Genomic DNA, 16,527 nt, shown 5'->3' on the forward strand with positions numbered 1-16,527 from the left:
ATCGCCCCCTCAGGCTATAGTTGGTCACTACACAACCATGTATGAACTAAGTTTTTGGTTCAATTTTTATTGTTTCGGCTGTTTAAAAAAAAAAAACAACAACCAGCTGGGAAATATTTAAAGATTTAATGTGTGTAGTATAGTATTTAGATCAAAATACTAAGATTATGATGAAGACTAAGTTCCGTTATTCGTGATACAGCCTGTAGAGGGCAGCCTTTCTGTGTTCAGCGAGTGATCACCCGGAAGAGAAGAAGAGTGTGTGTTTGGAGGAATGCGAGCAGAATGTAAACACTGTTTAGGTTCAGCTTTGACACTAACGTTGTCTTCGGTCATCCAGAGGCTGCATCCGTTGAATTACACAGTTATGGATCAACCATTGGTGAAAGGATCCTTGGGGTGACCTTTGGCTGGTCCTGTGTTCGTCCGATCGCATACATGGTGAGCGGTTCCTGTTCGGGTCAGTGAACCTGCTACTGTAGCACTTGCTGCAGCACTGACATGTTACCTAACAACACGTTCCCTCTACACAGATGACACATGGACACACAGAGTTAGAAGGAAACATGGAGTCAGTGCATAGAACACACACACACACGCGCTTCCGCATCAGGAGACTATGATGTAGTTCCTGCTGCTGACATTTTCCAAACAAAGACATGTTGTCGTTCCAGGTTTATAAGCCGCCATCATGACTAAAGACATAGTTGTTGGAGATGAGTTACCTGACTGGGTGGGAGCCAAGGAGTTTTACCAGAAGTATGATCCGAAAGAGGTGATTGGAAGGTGAGTGTTGATCAGATTAACCTCAGCATCATGTGTGTAGTCAAGTGTTTAGAAATCAGAGAAGAACTATTAACATTAAACAGGATAAGCATATATATATATATATATATATATATATATATATATATATATATATATATATATATATATATATATATATATATATATATATATTGGAGAATTCATATACAGGACAGTTGGCCTGTTGTGTACTTTATTAATGCCACAATTGGCAAATTTCTTTGTTACAGGGATAAAACGACAACAACAAAAAAAAAAAAAAAAACAAATACACGAAACCATTTAAACTATATACAATATATAGCAAAAATATTTTAACAATATACAATAAACATAAGAGTGAGCTATATGTGAATGAGTATGGTGAATCATAAATAATGTACAAAAAGATTTTGCAGCAGCAGGTATTGGCACAAAATAAAATAATATATATATACAGTATGTATATATATTGCACATGATAACACTCACTAGTAAATATGCATGTGAAGCTACACGTGGTAAGTGTAGGTTTTGCATGAAATATTGGATAATATTGCACATAAGATCAGACTATTCATGAAAGTATGTATGTAATAGGTTAAATGTAATAAAATAACAATTTAGCTCACAGCAAAACTAGCAAACAAGACTTTATACTGTATAATATTCTGTTTTAGAGGCAATATGAGGTATGCATTGAAGCTCTTCAGAGATCATTGATGAAATGCCTTATAGATGTATTATTAACTGTAATGGTAAACTTTGAATTGAATATTTAAGACACAACAATTTATTCTTTTCTAGCGATGTGATCACCGTATGTCTGGTAATATTAATTACTGAGGTAAATGAATGGTAGTTGAATGTAGATATATAGAAAATCACAGTACGTCCTCTTGAATTTAATGACTGGTTTCCTAGTTTTTGTGAATTTTAAAAACAACTTGTAACATTAAAATGGAGTCCCTTTAGGTTATAATGAACATTATTTTGTTGAAGAAAATGTCAGATTGAAAGATGAAGGCCATGCTAAATTCCAATGAAGTTCAGTCATTAGAGGTTGTGACTAAAGTTAGTGGTACTTATGTAATGTTGACATTTTCTCAGGGGTGTGAGCAGTGTGGTGCGCAGGTGCGTGCACAGACACACTGCTCAGGAGCTGGCGGTGAAGATCATCGAGATCACAGCAGAGAAGATGACGGTCCAGCAGCTGGAGGAGGTGAAAACATCCACACTGAAAGAGGTCCATGTGCTGAACATGGTGAAGGGACACTCTTCCATCAGTGAGTAACTCTGTGACTGGGTTTTTGTTTAGTCGTATCGAGAAAGGAACTGGAGAGACGTGGATTTCATGGCAGTGTTGGGAGTTCTCTTTGTCATTTATATACATGAGGTCTTTTGTCTGCTTAGAGATTAGAAAGTCACCTTTCCAGAGGTGTTTGCATTTCTACATTCCCACAAAAAAACAGCTCCAGTTCCTTTGCGATACCAGTCATGCATTGCTCTGTTCCTACTGAATTGATTGTTTTATTTCTCTTTCCCTCTCTGAAGTCACACTCATTGATTCCTATGAATCCGCAACCTTCATATTTTTGGTGTTTGACCTGTGAGTATTCTGACGAGTCACAAGCTCTGCACCTTTCCTCACACGTTATTGTGTTGTTCTTTATTAAACTCTTCCTGTGGAAATGTTGTTTTTTTCATGGACAGCATGAGACGAGGAGAGCTTTTTGACTACCTCACGGAAAAAGTCACTTTAAGCGAGAAGGAAACCAGGTATTGCCTGATCATTTATTGTTTTTTTATTTATTTTCTTTAAAAAAAAAAAAAAACAAGCCTGGAAGAATTTTATGCAAATTTTTGCTGTTATTATGAATCAAAACTAAAAGCTGGGTAAATTCATCGTCTGTCTCTGAATTGGCTGTGAAATGCAGAAAGTCTGATCAGGACCTGTGTTTATCTAGAGCAGACATGGGCAACTTGTGGCCCGGGGGCCTAATTTTGTGCAGCCACCAAAAACACAAAAATGACTGACTTCAAAAACACAATATGACAACAAACATGCACCAAATTACCCCTAAACACATAAGATGACAAATATATACAAAATGACAGCAAAAATGGACAAAGTAACTCCAAAAAATGGCCAAAACAACAACAAACTCATACAAAGTGAGAGTAAAACTTACAGAATGACAACAAAAACCCACAGAAACCGTTTGCTCTCTCCTGTATTAATGCTCAGATTGGTCAATTTTTCTTAAATGTTGACATCAGTGTTTATAATCTCCCACTTGAATCAGACAATTACATTTTTGTGGCCCCCGCTGTTATGAAAGTTGCTTATCTCTGACATAGAGTGTGTGTTTTTTGAATGATGCTTGGAAAAGCTGATCTACACTCTATGGTCTGTTTTGCTACAGGTGTATAATGCGAGCGCTCCTGGAGGCGGTGCAGTACCTCCACTCCCTCAACATCGTGCACCGGGATTTAAAACCTGAGAACATCCTCCTGGATGACCAGGGGCACATCAAACTGTCTGACTTTGGTTTCTCTGTGCAGCTACAACCTGGAGAGAAGCTTAGAGGTACGACTATAGATTTCACCTCTAAATGCTTTCAATGTTGTCCTTTTTGTGGACAGTAATTGAATTGTCTGTTTTGTTATTGGACGTTGCAAGAACTCTGTGGGACACCTGGGTATCTGGCCCCTGAAATCCTCAAATGTTCCATGGATGAGATGCATCCAGGCTACGGCAAGGAAGTCGATCTGTAGGTTTTTCTGTTGTTTCCACTTTCAGATGTTCTTACTTTGTCACTCTTATCCCATTTTGACCCTGTGTTTGTTAGCTGGGCCTGTGGAGTCATCCTCTTCACCTTACTGGCCGGCTCGCCGCCATTCTGGCATCGTAAGCAGATGCTGATGCTGAGGACGATCATGGAGGGCCGCTATCAGTTCACCTCACCAGAATGGGACGACAGGTCTGACACAGTCAAAGATCTGGTGAGCTAAGCGTTTCTCAATGCACTTAGCATACATTTAGATCCTCATCTTAATTTTTTTTTCATGGGAGTTCTGCACAGGGGACGATCCTTTGATGCATTATGATATTGAGTGTGCTGATTTATTTTTTATAAGTGAATTATTTGCAACAGAGCTGTCCAAAATCCTTCCTGGCGGACTGCATTCCTGCAAGTTGCATCTCCCTCTTTCTACTAACATTAATGTGACTGAAGTGTCGTCATGCAGAAAGACTGATAACAGTCCTCACAATCAGGTGGGAGTGTTGATGCAGGGAAACATTGAAACCATGCAGAACTGCAACCCTCCAGGAACCAAGTTTGCACAGGCCTGCTCTAAATACTGTAGGTGATTACATTAAGTCCAAGCAAAGGAAACAGCCCAGTTTTTTCCCCCTCAGGTGCGCTACATAAACTAATAGCACACTCTACAGCAGGGTTTTTCAACCTTGTGGTCGGGGGCACGTGTGGGGTCGCCTGGAGTTTAAATGGGGTCGCCGTCTGAAATGTATAGTAATTGATTATTTAAAAAATGATCACTGATTTTTAAATTATTAATCTTTTTCAAATTAAAACACAATCTTAAACAACTGTATTTTATTCTTTTACTTGAATCTAGTTCAATGAAAATGCAGTGGAAAAAAATATCTGAGCTGGCACAACTTGTCACTATTTCAGTATTTGTAATACAGTAAATCAAATATGATCAAAAATGAATAAAAACAAATGTCTTTGGGGTCGCCAGAAATTCTTGAGACCAAAATGGGGTCACGATCCAAAAAAAGGTTGTGAACCACTGCTCTACAGGATACAGTGTTATATGAAGAAACACGTAGTATGAGACAAAAATTCTAGTTGTGTTAGTACACCTTGCAACAATTATTATTTTCAATAATGTTAAGTTTTAATCTTTAAAGTGTTTCTTGCTTAGACTTTGAGCTCTATGCTATATAGACTCTTTCATTGTTTGTAAACATTGTCACGTATTTTGTTGGGCGGGGCTTAGCCTGGAGGCAAAACCACAATTGTTTTTCTTTTTCTGTGCACGAGTTTCCGCTGGAATCCTATAACACATTAATTTACGTCCACTAACGTTATTCCTCCTATTCTGGCACCCAAACACACAACAAGACGACATTCTAAAGCTGTAACATTACTAGCCTCCATACACAGTCTTTAGCCAGAGGTGTTTCCTGTTTTTTGCCTCCAGCTACGCCACTCGTGACGTGGGCTATTAAGGGGTCTATACACAAATCATTTGATAGCATTGCTGAGGTGATGCGAACACTACTGGCTAAAGGAACCACGGTCTGCATGTGTTTGTTTCTGTCTGTTTATGTGTGTGTGTTTAATCCTAATTTTAACACTCAGATATCCAGGCTGTTGGTGACGGACCCGACCATCCGTCTTACTGCTGAGCAAGCATTAGGCCATCCTTTTTTCAGACAGTATCAGAAGGAGGACGTGCGACTCTTTAGTCCAAGGAAGTCATTCAGGGTGAGTAACAAAGTATCATTTAGGGATGTTGTTGCATCAAATAAAGTAACTTTATCTGGTTTGTGCAGGTGCTGATAGTGACCGTACTGGCCTGTATAAGGATGTACAGCAGATATCGAAGGGCTCGCCCGCTGACCCGGGACGTGTTGGCCAGAGATCCTTACTCCCTCCGCGGCGTCCGCAAACTCATCGATGGCTGCGCCTTCCGTATCTACGGGCACTGGGTGAAGAAAGGGGAGCAGCAGAACCGAGCCGCTCTCTTCCAAAACACAGCGAAAATTGTGCTGCTGGGCCTGGAGGACTTTGACTCATAATCAAACTTATTCCACAGCTTATTTTTATTTACCCGTTTGCATGCACTGTTGAGTTCATGCTAGGCCTGTCAAGATGTTAATTAGGTAATATGGGATTTGGACATTATGTGCCTAAAGCTGCATCATGATGACTGAATCTTAAAAGTCTTGCATGCAGAACCTAATATTTCCCCTGTGTCGTGATCTGAGCCGATAACAGCCTCAACATTATTTTTCTAGTTTAATAGTTTGCATTGCATCTTATATTGAATGAAACTGAGACACGTTTAGGATTTTACCTGTTATACTATAAGAGACCAGGGTGCTTTTTCTGTGCACAGTGTGGAAGAAGTGAGAAACAAACTTATTTAATAGGTAGTTAGGTTAACATCTTGTATAAAACTTTAAATATACAAATATTCCAGAGGTGTGAAAATATTACTCAACTATTCCATTTGTGTTTTTGGTTTGCATTCCTGTAGCTGTCATGCATGCACACATTCCTCCATAGGTAACTTATATAAGCTAACCGTAGTGATCGCCGTGACTGTACTCCTATTTAAAAATGTAACAAAGAAAGTACACACAAAAGAAAACACACTGGATCGTGTTTTGAGACCAATTAACATTTACTGTTGTTAAATGAAGTCCGAAATGTTGTTCACTGGTTGTTTCAAGAATGCAGAAGATTATAGTCTCATTAGGTTGACTAGAAAACACACGACACATTCACTATTTCAGTTTGTGCTTCATATTCCTACTCGTGTGCAGGATGGTCATCATTTAGTTGCAGGGATCAGCTGTACTGTATAGAGAAAAAAGTTTTATTGACAATAAATTTATTGTTTTAAAACTCTTATTTTGTGGGACCGCCTTTTTAAAACCATCAAGCGACACACCACAACAGTAGAACTCATTGTTTTTTGTTGTTCTTGGGCTGTGGAGGCTGTGGGCTGCCGTTGTGCTGAAGGGCCATGTCCTTCATTCGTTGATCCAGTTCTCCAGACACAAACGCAATTTGCTTTCTGACTGCTTGCTCGATCAGCGCCTTTACCTCTGAGGTGGGATCTTATTGTGACAAAAATTCTCAGTTACACAAAATACATAATAAGGAAAGAAATAAAAAAAAAAAAAACATTCATAGCAATATTTAATTTGTAATAATACCAGATGATGCAGCTTCTTCTTCTTCTTCTTCCTGTCCCGTGTTTTCCTGCTGTGTATCCACAGAGCCGTCGTGCTCACTTTTCACATCTGATTAAGCGTGTCACATAGTGAAAAATATTTAAATGGCCTCTTGAAATAGTAAAGTTACATATGAATGAAAACATATTGTTCTAAGATTTTACCTGGCTCTGATGAATTAACGGTAGTGTGCGGTTGAAGCGGTTCTTCTTCTACCGTTTCAGAGTATGTCAACGACAAATCCAGTTTCACCTGTTAAAATGAGGAAATTTATAAAAAGTGACTGATCGTTCACTATAATTCACCTAAATTCAGAGAATGTAACAGTTTTTAACAAGCGTGCAATAGTGTGATTTTTTTTTTTTAAAATTACCTCTGGAGTAAAGACATATTTATAGAGTTTGAAGTGTTTAAAGTAGCTGGTGTAGATGTATTCAAAGACGCATTTGATTTCTTCAGGTCCAAAGAGGTTGATACTAAATGGAGGACGCTGTTAATACAGAGACACACAGATTCAACATTATAGTGGGTGAAATTAAAAGGGTGCTTATATTATAACTGGTGACACCCACCCTGACTGAGTGACAAAGAAGGAGCTCCTTGCAGTAACTCACACACTGCTCGATGTTGTCGAATGGAGTTTCTGCAGGAAAGAAAACGTTTTAATGAACATTTATGTAATCAATTTTTGAAAAAAAAAAAAAAAAAAAAAAAAAATGGAGCGATGCCACAATGTAGTAAAAACTAAAACAATAAAGCCTTTTAGACATCATAATGAAATCAATGTATAGCTCCAACTCCAAACTACGAATGATAATAACTGTAATTCTACTAACCAACATTAAGATCATGAATAGATTTGATGATGGACAGGAAGGTGGATGTTTGTTCTCGACTGAAGTTGTGCTCTCTGCAGAAAAGCACAGACTGTACATACAGCTCCAGCAAAACTCCTCTTTTTGGTTCTGGGAGGTCGACCTTGAGCAACCTGCACAAACATCTGATACACAACACAAAGTATGCAAAGCTGAGCATAACAAGCCAAGGTTACATACTGTATGCTTGTTACTGAATTTTAAAAATTGTATTCAAAAACCTCTCTAGATCCCACGTGGACAACATGTTTTCAATTTCCTCCATATCATGGTAGCTGATATCTGTCCTGAAAACAAACCGTGTGTATAAAGGATGAGTTTCAGTCAGAATTACAGGGTAAATAAAAATGTAAAAATCAAATGACACAATTCTTACCAAAGCATAACTTTAGCTTTAACAGTCCTCGGGACCTACAAAAGTGAACACAGTTAGTTGGCGATACTTTCAAGTCTTTTCCTTTAAAAATAAAACAATTAATTTTTTTTTTTTTTTTTTTTTGTTCTTTCTTTTTTAGGTTTAACTAGTGAAAGCTTAGCAAAGTGTTGCTACTTGTCCCACCTTTATTGTAGTATCCATCTTATGAAAATGATTTTGGCTCCGTACAAACACTAGCCTAGGTTACATTTTAAAGCAAATTGCCAGATGACGCACTATGAACTACTCGCACTTAGTGTGACGTCATAACTAGTATGTAAACGTGTGCAAAGATTAGAGTTGAAAACTCCCTTTCTGGATCACCGAATCATTTCCGGTCGACGCTTGTATCCTAGCAACAAACCACAATTCTATTTCCGGTTGCGTCAAAAAAAAAAAAAAAAGGTGATGTAAGATGTTATAAATACATTTGTAATCTTTAATGTTTTGAGTTCTTAAACGCGCGTTATTTTACTTTTAGTATCTGATTTTTTCCCCCCACCCTTTCCGTTCACGCTATTGTGTGTGAATTAATGTAGTCTACAACAAACATAGTGTTTTCAAGGTAATGGTTTTGTTTATGTTATGTTTTTTTTTTTTTTTTTTTTTTTTTTTTTTAAATGTAGCATAAATGGCTTACGATACTATTTTGTATGATCTACATGAAAGTTATACATTAATAAACACGTTTGTCTCACTTTTTTTTTTTGTTATAGGAATCATACTATTGATTTTATTTTAAAATAAAGAAATAGGCCAAGCGTATTTTATTACATTTATTAATGTGGAACAGGGTTTTTATTTTATTATTATATTAAGCTATTTTTTTTTTGCTGTAATCGTTATCATGATAATTGCACAAAATAAATAAATAAATAAATATTATGGATTCAGTAGTTCTTTCCAAAAATAATTTAGTAAATCATTTAATGAGAGGAACTCTAATGGTTTTTTTTTTTTTTTTTTAACAATTTATTTCAAATCATGTCGTAATAATAATAATAATAATAATAATAATAATAATAATAATAATAATAATAATAATAATAATAATAAGAGATTAAAATAAAATGTATTCCGTTTTGCGGCTCTTCCACCCCGCGTGGTGGCTGTATCCATGGTAACGGATAAACCGAGGGTCCCGCGGGCTAAAAGCCCCCCAGCTGATTTTTGTTTGTCCTCTGCGAACCATTTTCTTTTCTTTTCTTTTTTTTTTTTTTTTACATTTTACTGGCTGTGAAACGTGTCTCGGACCACCAGTTTTTTATCAGGTATTATTTATTCGTCCCGCGCTGGTTTTTGCATATAAATGTATTTTTCGTTTATTTTTCCTCTGTATGTTTGTAACACGTGGACAACACTTCCCTGTTTGTGGAACCTCACGTTTGTTTGTTTGTTTTGCAGCAGCAGAGCTGAGCATCTCCATGAAGCAGTGAGTGTGTGTCCTTATTCTGCCTGAGCTGTGCACTGTGCTTTAAGAACATTATCTCCATGTAATCCACTTTACCTTCTGCTGCTCGCAGGTGGACAGACGGTCAGACTGAGTTGCGTGTCTCCGTCAAACACAAGTGCTCATCTTTGTGGGCGATGTGTACTTTTTCCACGCTCCTGCAAAACATCTGACTTGTAGATATTAAGATATCTAACACAACTTCTCTCATACTTTGCCTATAATACGCTCTAAGATGGAGGACACTGATATTCGACAACAGAAGCTGGACAATCAGGTAAGTACACAATTGTTATTAATAATATGTATATACACAGAAAAATCACCAGAATTAATATAATATTTTAATTCAGTGTAATTTTAACACCCACTATATTTAGGTAGACAATTAGACAGTTAAAGTTACAATTATTGGTTGCATTTCCAGTGGTAAAATAACAATTTTTTTGACAATGGTGTAAATTATTACGAAGAGTATAACGAACACTATAACTCAGTGTTTATTTTTGTACCTCATACAGTGTCAAATCAACTCTAACTCTTTGTTTTGTTTTCTTCTTCAATTTTAGCACTTTAAATATGAACCCAAAGCTATGAGACCCTTTCAATTGTAAAATAATCTATCTATCTATGTTGGGATCATAACATGGGATCATTTTTGCATCATATGCACATCATTCATTTTGTTTCATTAATAGTGTACAGTATAGTAATTTGTGATGGGGCCATTACTAGATACTGTATCTTACAACCACCTGCTGTTTGAATCTGTTCATCAGCTCTAAATCCAACCCTGCTTATACAGTCTAATGTGCTCTAATGGAATATGACGAATTTAGTACCAAATGAATGACTTTTACTGTAAATATAGACAGAAAATTGGTACGACTTTAGGTTTTAACTCAAATCAGAGGCTGATTAGCTGCGCTGGCTGCTCAATAACACAAAACCCAGGTATCCAAAACATGTTAAGCTCCCTGTTGAGTTTATAAAGTAACTTTAAGAAAAGAATATGTGGTGAATATGTGTACGCAACCTTTTAAGGTTGAGCATGACTGTAATTGTGTGTATGACATTACTTCCATGTGTTAATAGTTGCCTCGTTTGTACCACAGAGAATTCTTTTGATCAAAAAGCAGCAGAAGAAGAGGGCAGATTCCCAAATGTTGGTAGCCAATCGGGACACGCGTCAAAAGAATCGTAAGCACAAAGGCCTCTCGGACGAGACGCCGCTACTGATCAGCCAGTCCCTCAGCAGCACTTCTCTGAGTGGTCAGTGCATCAGCAAAGTCAACACACTCAATGCCTGAGAGGAAATGCATCTACAGACCCTTTCCAAAACATTAGAATATTATGGAAAAGTTGTTTATTTTCCATAATTTCATTCACCCGTCTTCCTCCAAACCCTTTCTGCAAAAACTGAGACGTAAATGGTGATTTCTTCACACTATTTTAATTTTTTGAATTCCTGTTTTTGTGGGTTTTATGAGCTGGATGCCCAAATTATGTAAAAATCAACAAATGAATACTTGAAATAATTTAAATGTTTATGTTTGTTTATTTTTTACATAATTTGGGCTTCCAGTTCATAAAAGCCACAAAAACGGGAATTCAAAAAATTTGAATACTGTGAAGAAATCACCATTTATGTCTCAGTTTTTGCAGAAAAAAAAAAGAGGAGAAGAAGGACTGGACTGTTGGCCAGTGATCCAAGGTCCTGTTTTTCGATGAAAGTAAAGTCTGCCTTTCATTTTGGGAATCAAGGCCCAAGGGTTTGGAGGAAGACGGGTGAGGAACAGAACAGAACATTGCACCCCAAATCATGACTGACTGTGGATATTTCACAATGGACCTCAAGCAGCTTGAGTTCTGTTCTTCAAATAAACACTTGAAATCGTTTAAATTGTGGGCCCTGAATCTACAATCTATGAAAGTTTAACTTTTTGAATGGAATTATGGAAATTAAACAACTTTTCCATGATATTCTAATTTTTTGGAAAGGGTCTGTACTGTGCAGTACGATCCCAAGAATGATTCTTGATATGTCACTCGATTGTGGTCATTTTTACTTTTTTTTTTTTTCTTTCAAAAGATCAAGTTGAACATGCTCACGACAACCCACTGGATGAAATCACATTGGGGGAAAGTGACACAACGTGCACGTCTTCAGCTGAGATGCCTTCAGACAAGCGTTCTGTTCCAAAGATAATCAACCTGGACATTGATAAGGAGCCTGAGGTCGAATGTGACGACAACAGTGACGCTCGTCAAGAAGAAAACAAGACCAAGAAGAAAGATAAGAAGAATAAAGAAATAGTCAAGCGTAAGAATTTCTTGATTAAACTGCAAATGCACAATTTCAATTTAAATGTTCATCTTCATCTGCTATTTTAGAGACAGAGCAGACAGAAGAAAACAAAGAAGAAGAAGAAGAGGAAGAGGAAGAGGAAGAGGAAGTCAAGGAGAAAAAGGAGAAGAAAACTAAGAAAAAGGACAAATCCAAACAGTCGGAGGATGTACAGAAAACAAACAAGAAAACTAAGCAAGAGCGTAAAAGTAACTAAATTCCAAGGCGACTCCTGCAAAGATCAAACACTGCTGCTATTACCGCTCTAGGCATGAATGTGTCCTTTTTCTGTTTCAGAAAAAAACCTACAGGAGGTTACAATGTCTGAAACTGAGTCTGCTGAGCCAGCAAGTCCAAAGATAAAGGATAAAAGTAACAAAAGTCATGATGATGATGATGATGATGATGATGAAGTAGAGGAAAGAAGCCAAAAGCCTGTGTCTAAGTCACCCAGGAGGAACAAACAGCTGGACACATGTCAGTGATGATCCAGGGTGTGGCTTTAAAGAGAGCGCAGTAGAACAATGCTGAATGTCTCTGTGTTCATTTTCACAGCCAGGTGCCAAATAAGTGATGAGAGCAAAGATGATGAAATCGAGGCAGATGAGAAACGAGAGAAGAAGAGGAAAAAAGCAGAGAAAGCCAGTCTGGCTTCTCTTAACTCTAACTACAGAGAGCGTTCGTCCTCAGGCAGTGGATCTGATGACAGAGTGAGAAATTCACTTAATCTGTGTTCACGAAAACATCGATGACGTGTTCCTCATTTCGTCTCGTCTTCTTCCAGCCCACGTCTCCAGTGTCTGTGGAGGACCTGGAGAAGTTTGCTGTGCAGCCTGCTCCCAGAGACGTGACCATCCAGTGCAGAGTGACCAGAGACAGGAGGGGCATGGAGAAGGGCATTTACCCCACATACTACCTCCACATGGAGAAAGACGACGGCAAGAGGGTCTGTAGCCTAGAACAGTGTTTCTCAAATGGGGGTACGCAATGGCACTACAGGAGAGAGAGTGGAAAACTAATGAATACATGGGGATTTTTAAATATTTGGTTAAAAATAATGTATCACAAAATGAATCATAATAATAATGAAAATGATGTTTATTAGAACATGAACTGAAAATACAAAGGTCAGTCATGGTCACACACCAGGTGGAAGATGACCAGAAATGATAAAAACTATAGAAATAAATCTATTCAGGAAGCTCTAAACACTTTTTCATTTCTTTAAAATGACTGTTAACACTCATTCATTCTATCATTACGTTTTATATATTTTTTTAATTATTATTATTCTGAGTCAAATGTATTTGGACAAAGAGGGTACTTAGATTTAGAAATAAGATAACGGGGGTACTTGAGCTAAAAAAGTTTGGGAACCACTGGCCTAAAACCTGCACAGTTAACTATCCACCTTATTCCTGGGGCCACTACTTCTTTGTTATGGGTGCAACTTCCTGTCAGATGAAAAAGATGCACAATTCAAATAGGCTTCAGTAGCTTTAAAACACACAGGCTAGTGCCACACACATGTGACACCAACTTCCACTTCTATTCTTTCATAATAAGAGCCCTGGACATACTATTTTGTCAACTACTGTTTAATGTTAAAACTAGGGCTGTCAAAATTCAGGGAGCAACGTGTTTGTGGATAAAGGTAGAGCAACGCGGCGCTACGGACACAGAAAAAGGGCTTTTGGATGGAGTCCTGCCAGATGCTTCACGCGACAAAACTGAAGCAGAAGGATCAATTATTTATTTTAAGCTTTTTGAAAACTGGATGTTTAATAATTCTTTCCAAATGTTGAGTTGGACGCTACATTGTCAATTTTGAATTCATGAAAACGTGCCCATTTGATGATTCCTGTTGTGCTGAGTTTTAAATGTTGCAATAATAAATATTTTTGCATAATCTAAGCATGTTGGTCTACTCCTATGTTTATATGAGTATTATAAAGTTGAAAAATATCCTTTTAATGTACAATCAGAGCAGATACAAAATATGCAATTAATTAGCGATCAATCGTGAGTTAATTATGGAAGCATAATTAACTATAATAATAATTAAAACATTATAAAATATCTTACATTTACTTGGATAAACAAGCACATCAATCACTTAATACATCTTGTCATATGAAATGCCAAATGTTACTTCTTCTATCACACAGGAAGTTTTGCCCACATTTGTATTTGCATCGCTATCTTCAGGAACAAGGTGTATGTACAGTATAAGCTAAAATAGGTCTAATAAAGCTATGTCTTTAATTTGTTTTCCACATGATGTATTTTGCAGGTCTTTCTAATGGCTGGCAGAAAGAGGAAGAAGTGCAAAACATCCAACTATTTGATCTCCACCGACCCAACAAATCTTTCTAAAGATACAAACAGCTACATAGGAAAACTAAGGTACAACTTTAATTTGGAATAAAAATTTTCCATCGTGCACGTGTTGCCAAACTCATAAACACGTGCACACCGCACAGAATAAAACCTAAAAATAACCATTGGATGTATTTTTGTGTCGCCATTTTTAGTGGCTCAGCCCACAACCTCGACTTTGGTCGTTTCAGAGTAAGATGCAAAGGTTAAAAAAGGATGCAGATATTTTGTGACGGTCCATATTATATCTATGTCATTATCGGAATACATGAAAATAAAGCACAAATGATTGATCAGCTAATTTACAGCCATTGTTGCATTCATCGTCATCGCTGATTTGTTCAAATCAGTAACATAAGCTTTTTTTTTTGTTTTCCTTTCAGGTCCAATGTTCTGGGAACTAAGTTTACAGTTTATGATGGAGGTGAAAACCCAGAGAAGAAGCCATTCATCAAAGAGTGTGAGTCGATACGACAAGAACTAGCAGCTATATGTTACGTAAGTTCCTCACTCACATTATGATGTACGAGTATCATTAATATTATTATTATTACAGAGTAATAATCTCATGTTCCAGGAGACAAATGTGCTGGGATTCAGGGGTCCAAGGAAAATGACTGTGATTATTCCCGGCATGCTGGAGAATGATGAGAGAGTGGCCATCCATCCTAAAAATGTAAAGAAAAAAACCAAAATAAAAATGTTTTGAGTGTAAATACGTTTGATATCACTTGACTTTTTTTTTGCTGTTAAAGGATCTGGAGACTCTGCTGATGCGCCATGGAAACGGTAACACTGACAAACTGGTTACCCTGGTGAACAAGTTTCCCAGCTGGAATGAACAGACAAACTCGTATGTGCTAAACTTCCATGGACGAGTCACTCAGGCTTCTGTGAAAAACTTCCAGATCATCCACCCTGACAACGGTAGCGGTCAGCTGTCTGTCGATGTTGTGGACTAACGTCAAATGTTGTGTTAAGACAGATTTATAAAAGCTCCCATTGTCCTGATGTGTTTCCAGAGGACTACATAGTGATGCAGTTTGGTCGGGTGGCGGAGGACGTCTTTTCCATGGATTACAGCTTCCCAATGTGTGCCCTACAAGCCTTTGCCATTACTCTCTCTTCTTTTGATGGCAAACTGGCCTGTGAGTGACCAACGCTGATGTGCCTCGACTCTATCATTTAAACGGACATTTACAGTTTGAATAACGGAACCTTACCTATCATCATATTCTAGTTTTCATTAGAAATGGAAAACAGACACGTTTGACAGCAGCTACTGTAGGTAATGTTTCCTCTTTGACTTTATATATGAAACAAAGTGATATTTTACTTTAGTCATTGTCTGTTGATAAAAATATTCCCCCCCAAAAAATTAAAATGGTGCAATAATCACACTGAGGATGTTTGTAAAAAGATTGTGTTGAAATGTTTATTAAAATGTTGTGTTTAAATGAGTGAGTGATACATTGTGTTGGTATTTATACAATCTTCACAGAACTTTAGAATCAAAACACAAGTTATATAAATGAGACCTTTGCTGCCACCGCATTGAAGTCTTCATTATGATAATAATAATGGCTTGGATTTATATAGAGCTTTTTTCGAGGAGACTCAAAGTGTGTTACAGAAACCATTATTCATTCACACCAGTCACTCACACAGTCATACTGGTAGTGGTAAGCTGCAATGTAGCCACAGCTGCCCTGGGGCATACTGACAGAAACGTGGCTGCCATTTCGCACCTATGGCCCCTCTGACCACCACCAACATTCATGCACAATTTATGCAAGGCAATGTGGGTAAAGTGCCTTGCCCAAGGACACGACAATGACTCAGATAGAGCGGGATTCGAACCCAACCCTTCGGTTACTGGACGACCCACTCTACTACTGAGCCGCAGTGCAGCATTGTATACATCGTTCATAAAACAAATGAAATTGTGCGACGTAAAATGGTAATCTACGTTGAATTGCCTTTGAAACAATATATTACACAAAACTATGTTTCGATAAATTTTAAAATTACCGGAAAAGGGGGTGGGCCTCCGACCCCCCTTTCAAAAAGGTCTCAGAGAGGCTCTTGACATATAGAATATCCATAACAAATTACAGCCTGATTCAATGAGCATTAGCAGAGGAGTAGTCATTTGAAAAATAGGGTCCCCAGGGGCCCGCTGGCTCCCCCGTGGCACATATGGAGTATTGGGCCTCATTCATATATTGGTATGTGTCAATGATTCAAATAAATGAGAAAACGACTTTAATGGAAATT

General features: G+C 37.6%; 3 protein-coding genes across 5 annotated transcripts; 2 read left to right on the forward strand and 1 right to left on the reverse strand.

Annotated features, from left to right (window-relative positions):
- Nucleotides 1-217: 217 nt before the first annotated feature.
- On the forward strand, nucleotides 218-6,458 carry phkg2 (phosphorylase kinase, gamma 2 (testis)). Its single transcript, XM_028476985.1, has 10 exons — nucleotides 218-441; nucleotides 675-786; nucleotides 1,897-2,072; nucleotides 2,341-2,395; nucleotides 2,500-2,565; nucleotides 3,213-3,376; nucleotides 3,470-3,560; nucleotides 3,639-3,792; nucleotides 5,181-5,306; nucleotides 5,375-6,458. Exons 2-10 carry the CDS (start codon nucleotides 692-694, stop codon nucleotides 5,618-5,620), a joined length of 1,173 nt encoding a protein of 390 aa, XP_028332786.1. The 5' UTR covers nucleotides 218-441; nucleotides 675-691; the 3' UTR covers nucleotides 5,621-6,458.
- cfap119 (cilia and flagella associated protein 119) lies at nucleotides 6,401-8,403 on the reverse strand. The gene is made up of 9 exons (XM_028476986.1): nucleotides 8,219-8,403; nucleotides 8,036-8,070; nucleotides 7,881-7,946; nucleotides 7,621-7,784; nucleotides 7,357-7,427; nucleotides 7,158-7,274; nucleotides 6,949-7,036; nucleotides 6,767-6,853; nucleotides 6,401-6,667 (listed from the first exon to the last, which is right to left on the reverse strand). Exons 1-9 carry the CDS (start codon nucleotides 8,234-8,236, stop codon nucleotides 6,513-6,515), a joined length of 801 nt encoding a protein of 266 aa, XP_028332787.1. The 5' UTR covers nucleotides 8,237-8,403; the 3' UTR covers nucleotides 6,401-6,512.
- A 902-nt stretch (nucleotides 8,404-9,305) lies between these two features.
- Nucleotides 9,306-15,633, forward strand: LOC114481438 (tubby protein). 3 transcript variants are annotated; one of them, XM_028476270.1, is made up of 14 exons: nucleotides 9,306-9,345; nucleotides 9,479-9,506; nucleotides 9,598-9,801; nucleotides 10,640-10,796; nucleotides 11,617-11,847; nucleotides 11,919-12,080; nucleotides 12,169-12,348; nucleotides 12,427-12,581; nucleotides 12,656-12,817; nucleotides 14,165-14,277; nucleotides 14,634-14,748; nucleotides 14,828-14,926; nucleotides 15,006-15,177; nucleotides 15,273-15,633. In XM_028476270.1, the coding sequence occupies exons 3-14, from the start codon at nucleotides 9,760-9,762 to the stop codon at nucleotides 15,404-15,406; spliced, it is 1,722 nt and encodes a 573-aa protein (XP_028332071.1). In that variant the 5' UTR covers nucleotides 9,306-9,345; nucleotides 9,479-9,506; nucleotides 9,598-9,759; the 3' UTR covers nucleotides 15,407-15,633. The 3 variants fall into 3 exon arrangements, with proteins under 3 accessions (XP_028332071.1, XP_028332074.1, XP_028332072.1); XM_028476273.1 differs by having other exon boundaries at nucleotides 10,640-10,724; XM_028476271.1 differs by having other exon boundaries at nucleotides 9,310-9,345; nucleotides 9,482-9,506.
- Nucleotides 15,634-16,527: the final 894 nt, after the last annotated feature.

This window comes from Gouania willdenowi, chromosome 19 (assembly GCF_900634775.1).
Source record: "Gouania willdenowi chromosome 19, fGouWil2.1, whole genome shotgun sequence".
NCBI lineage: Eukaryota > Metazoa > Chordata > Actinopteri > Blenniiformes > Gobiesocidae > Gouania > Gouania willdenowi.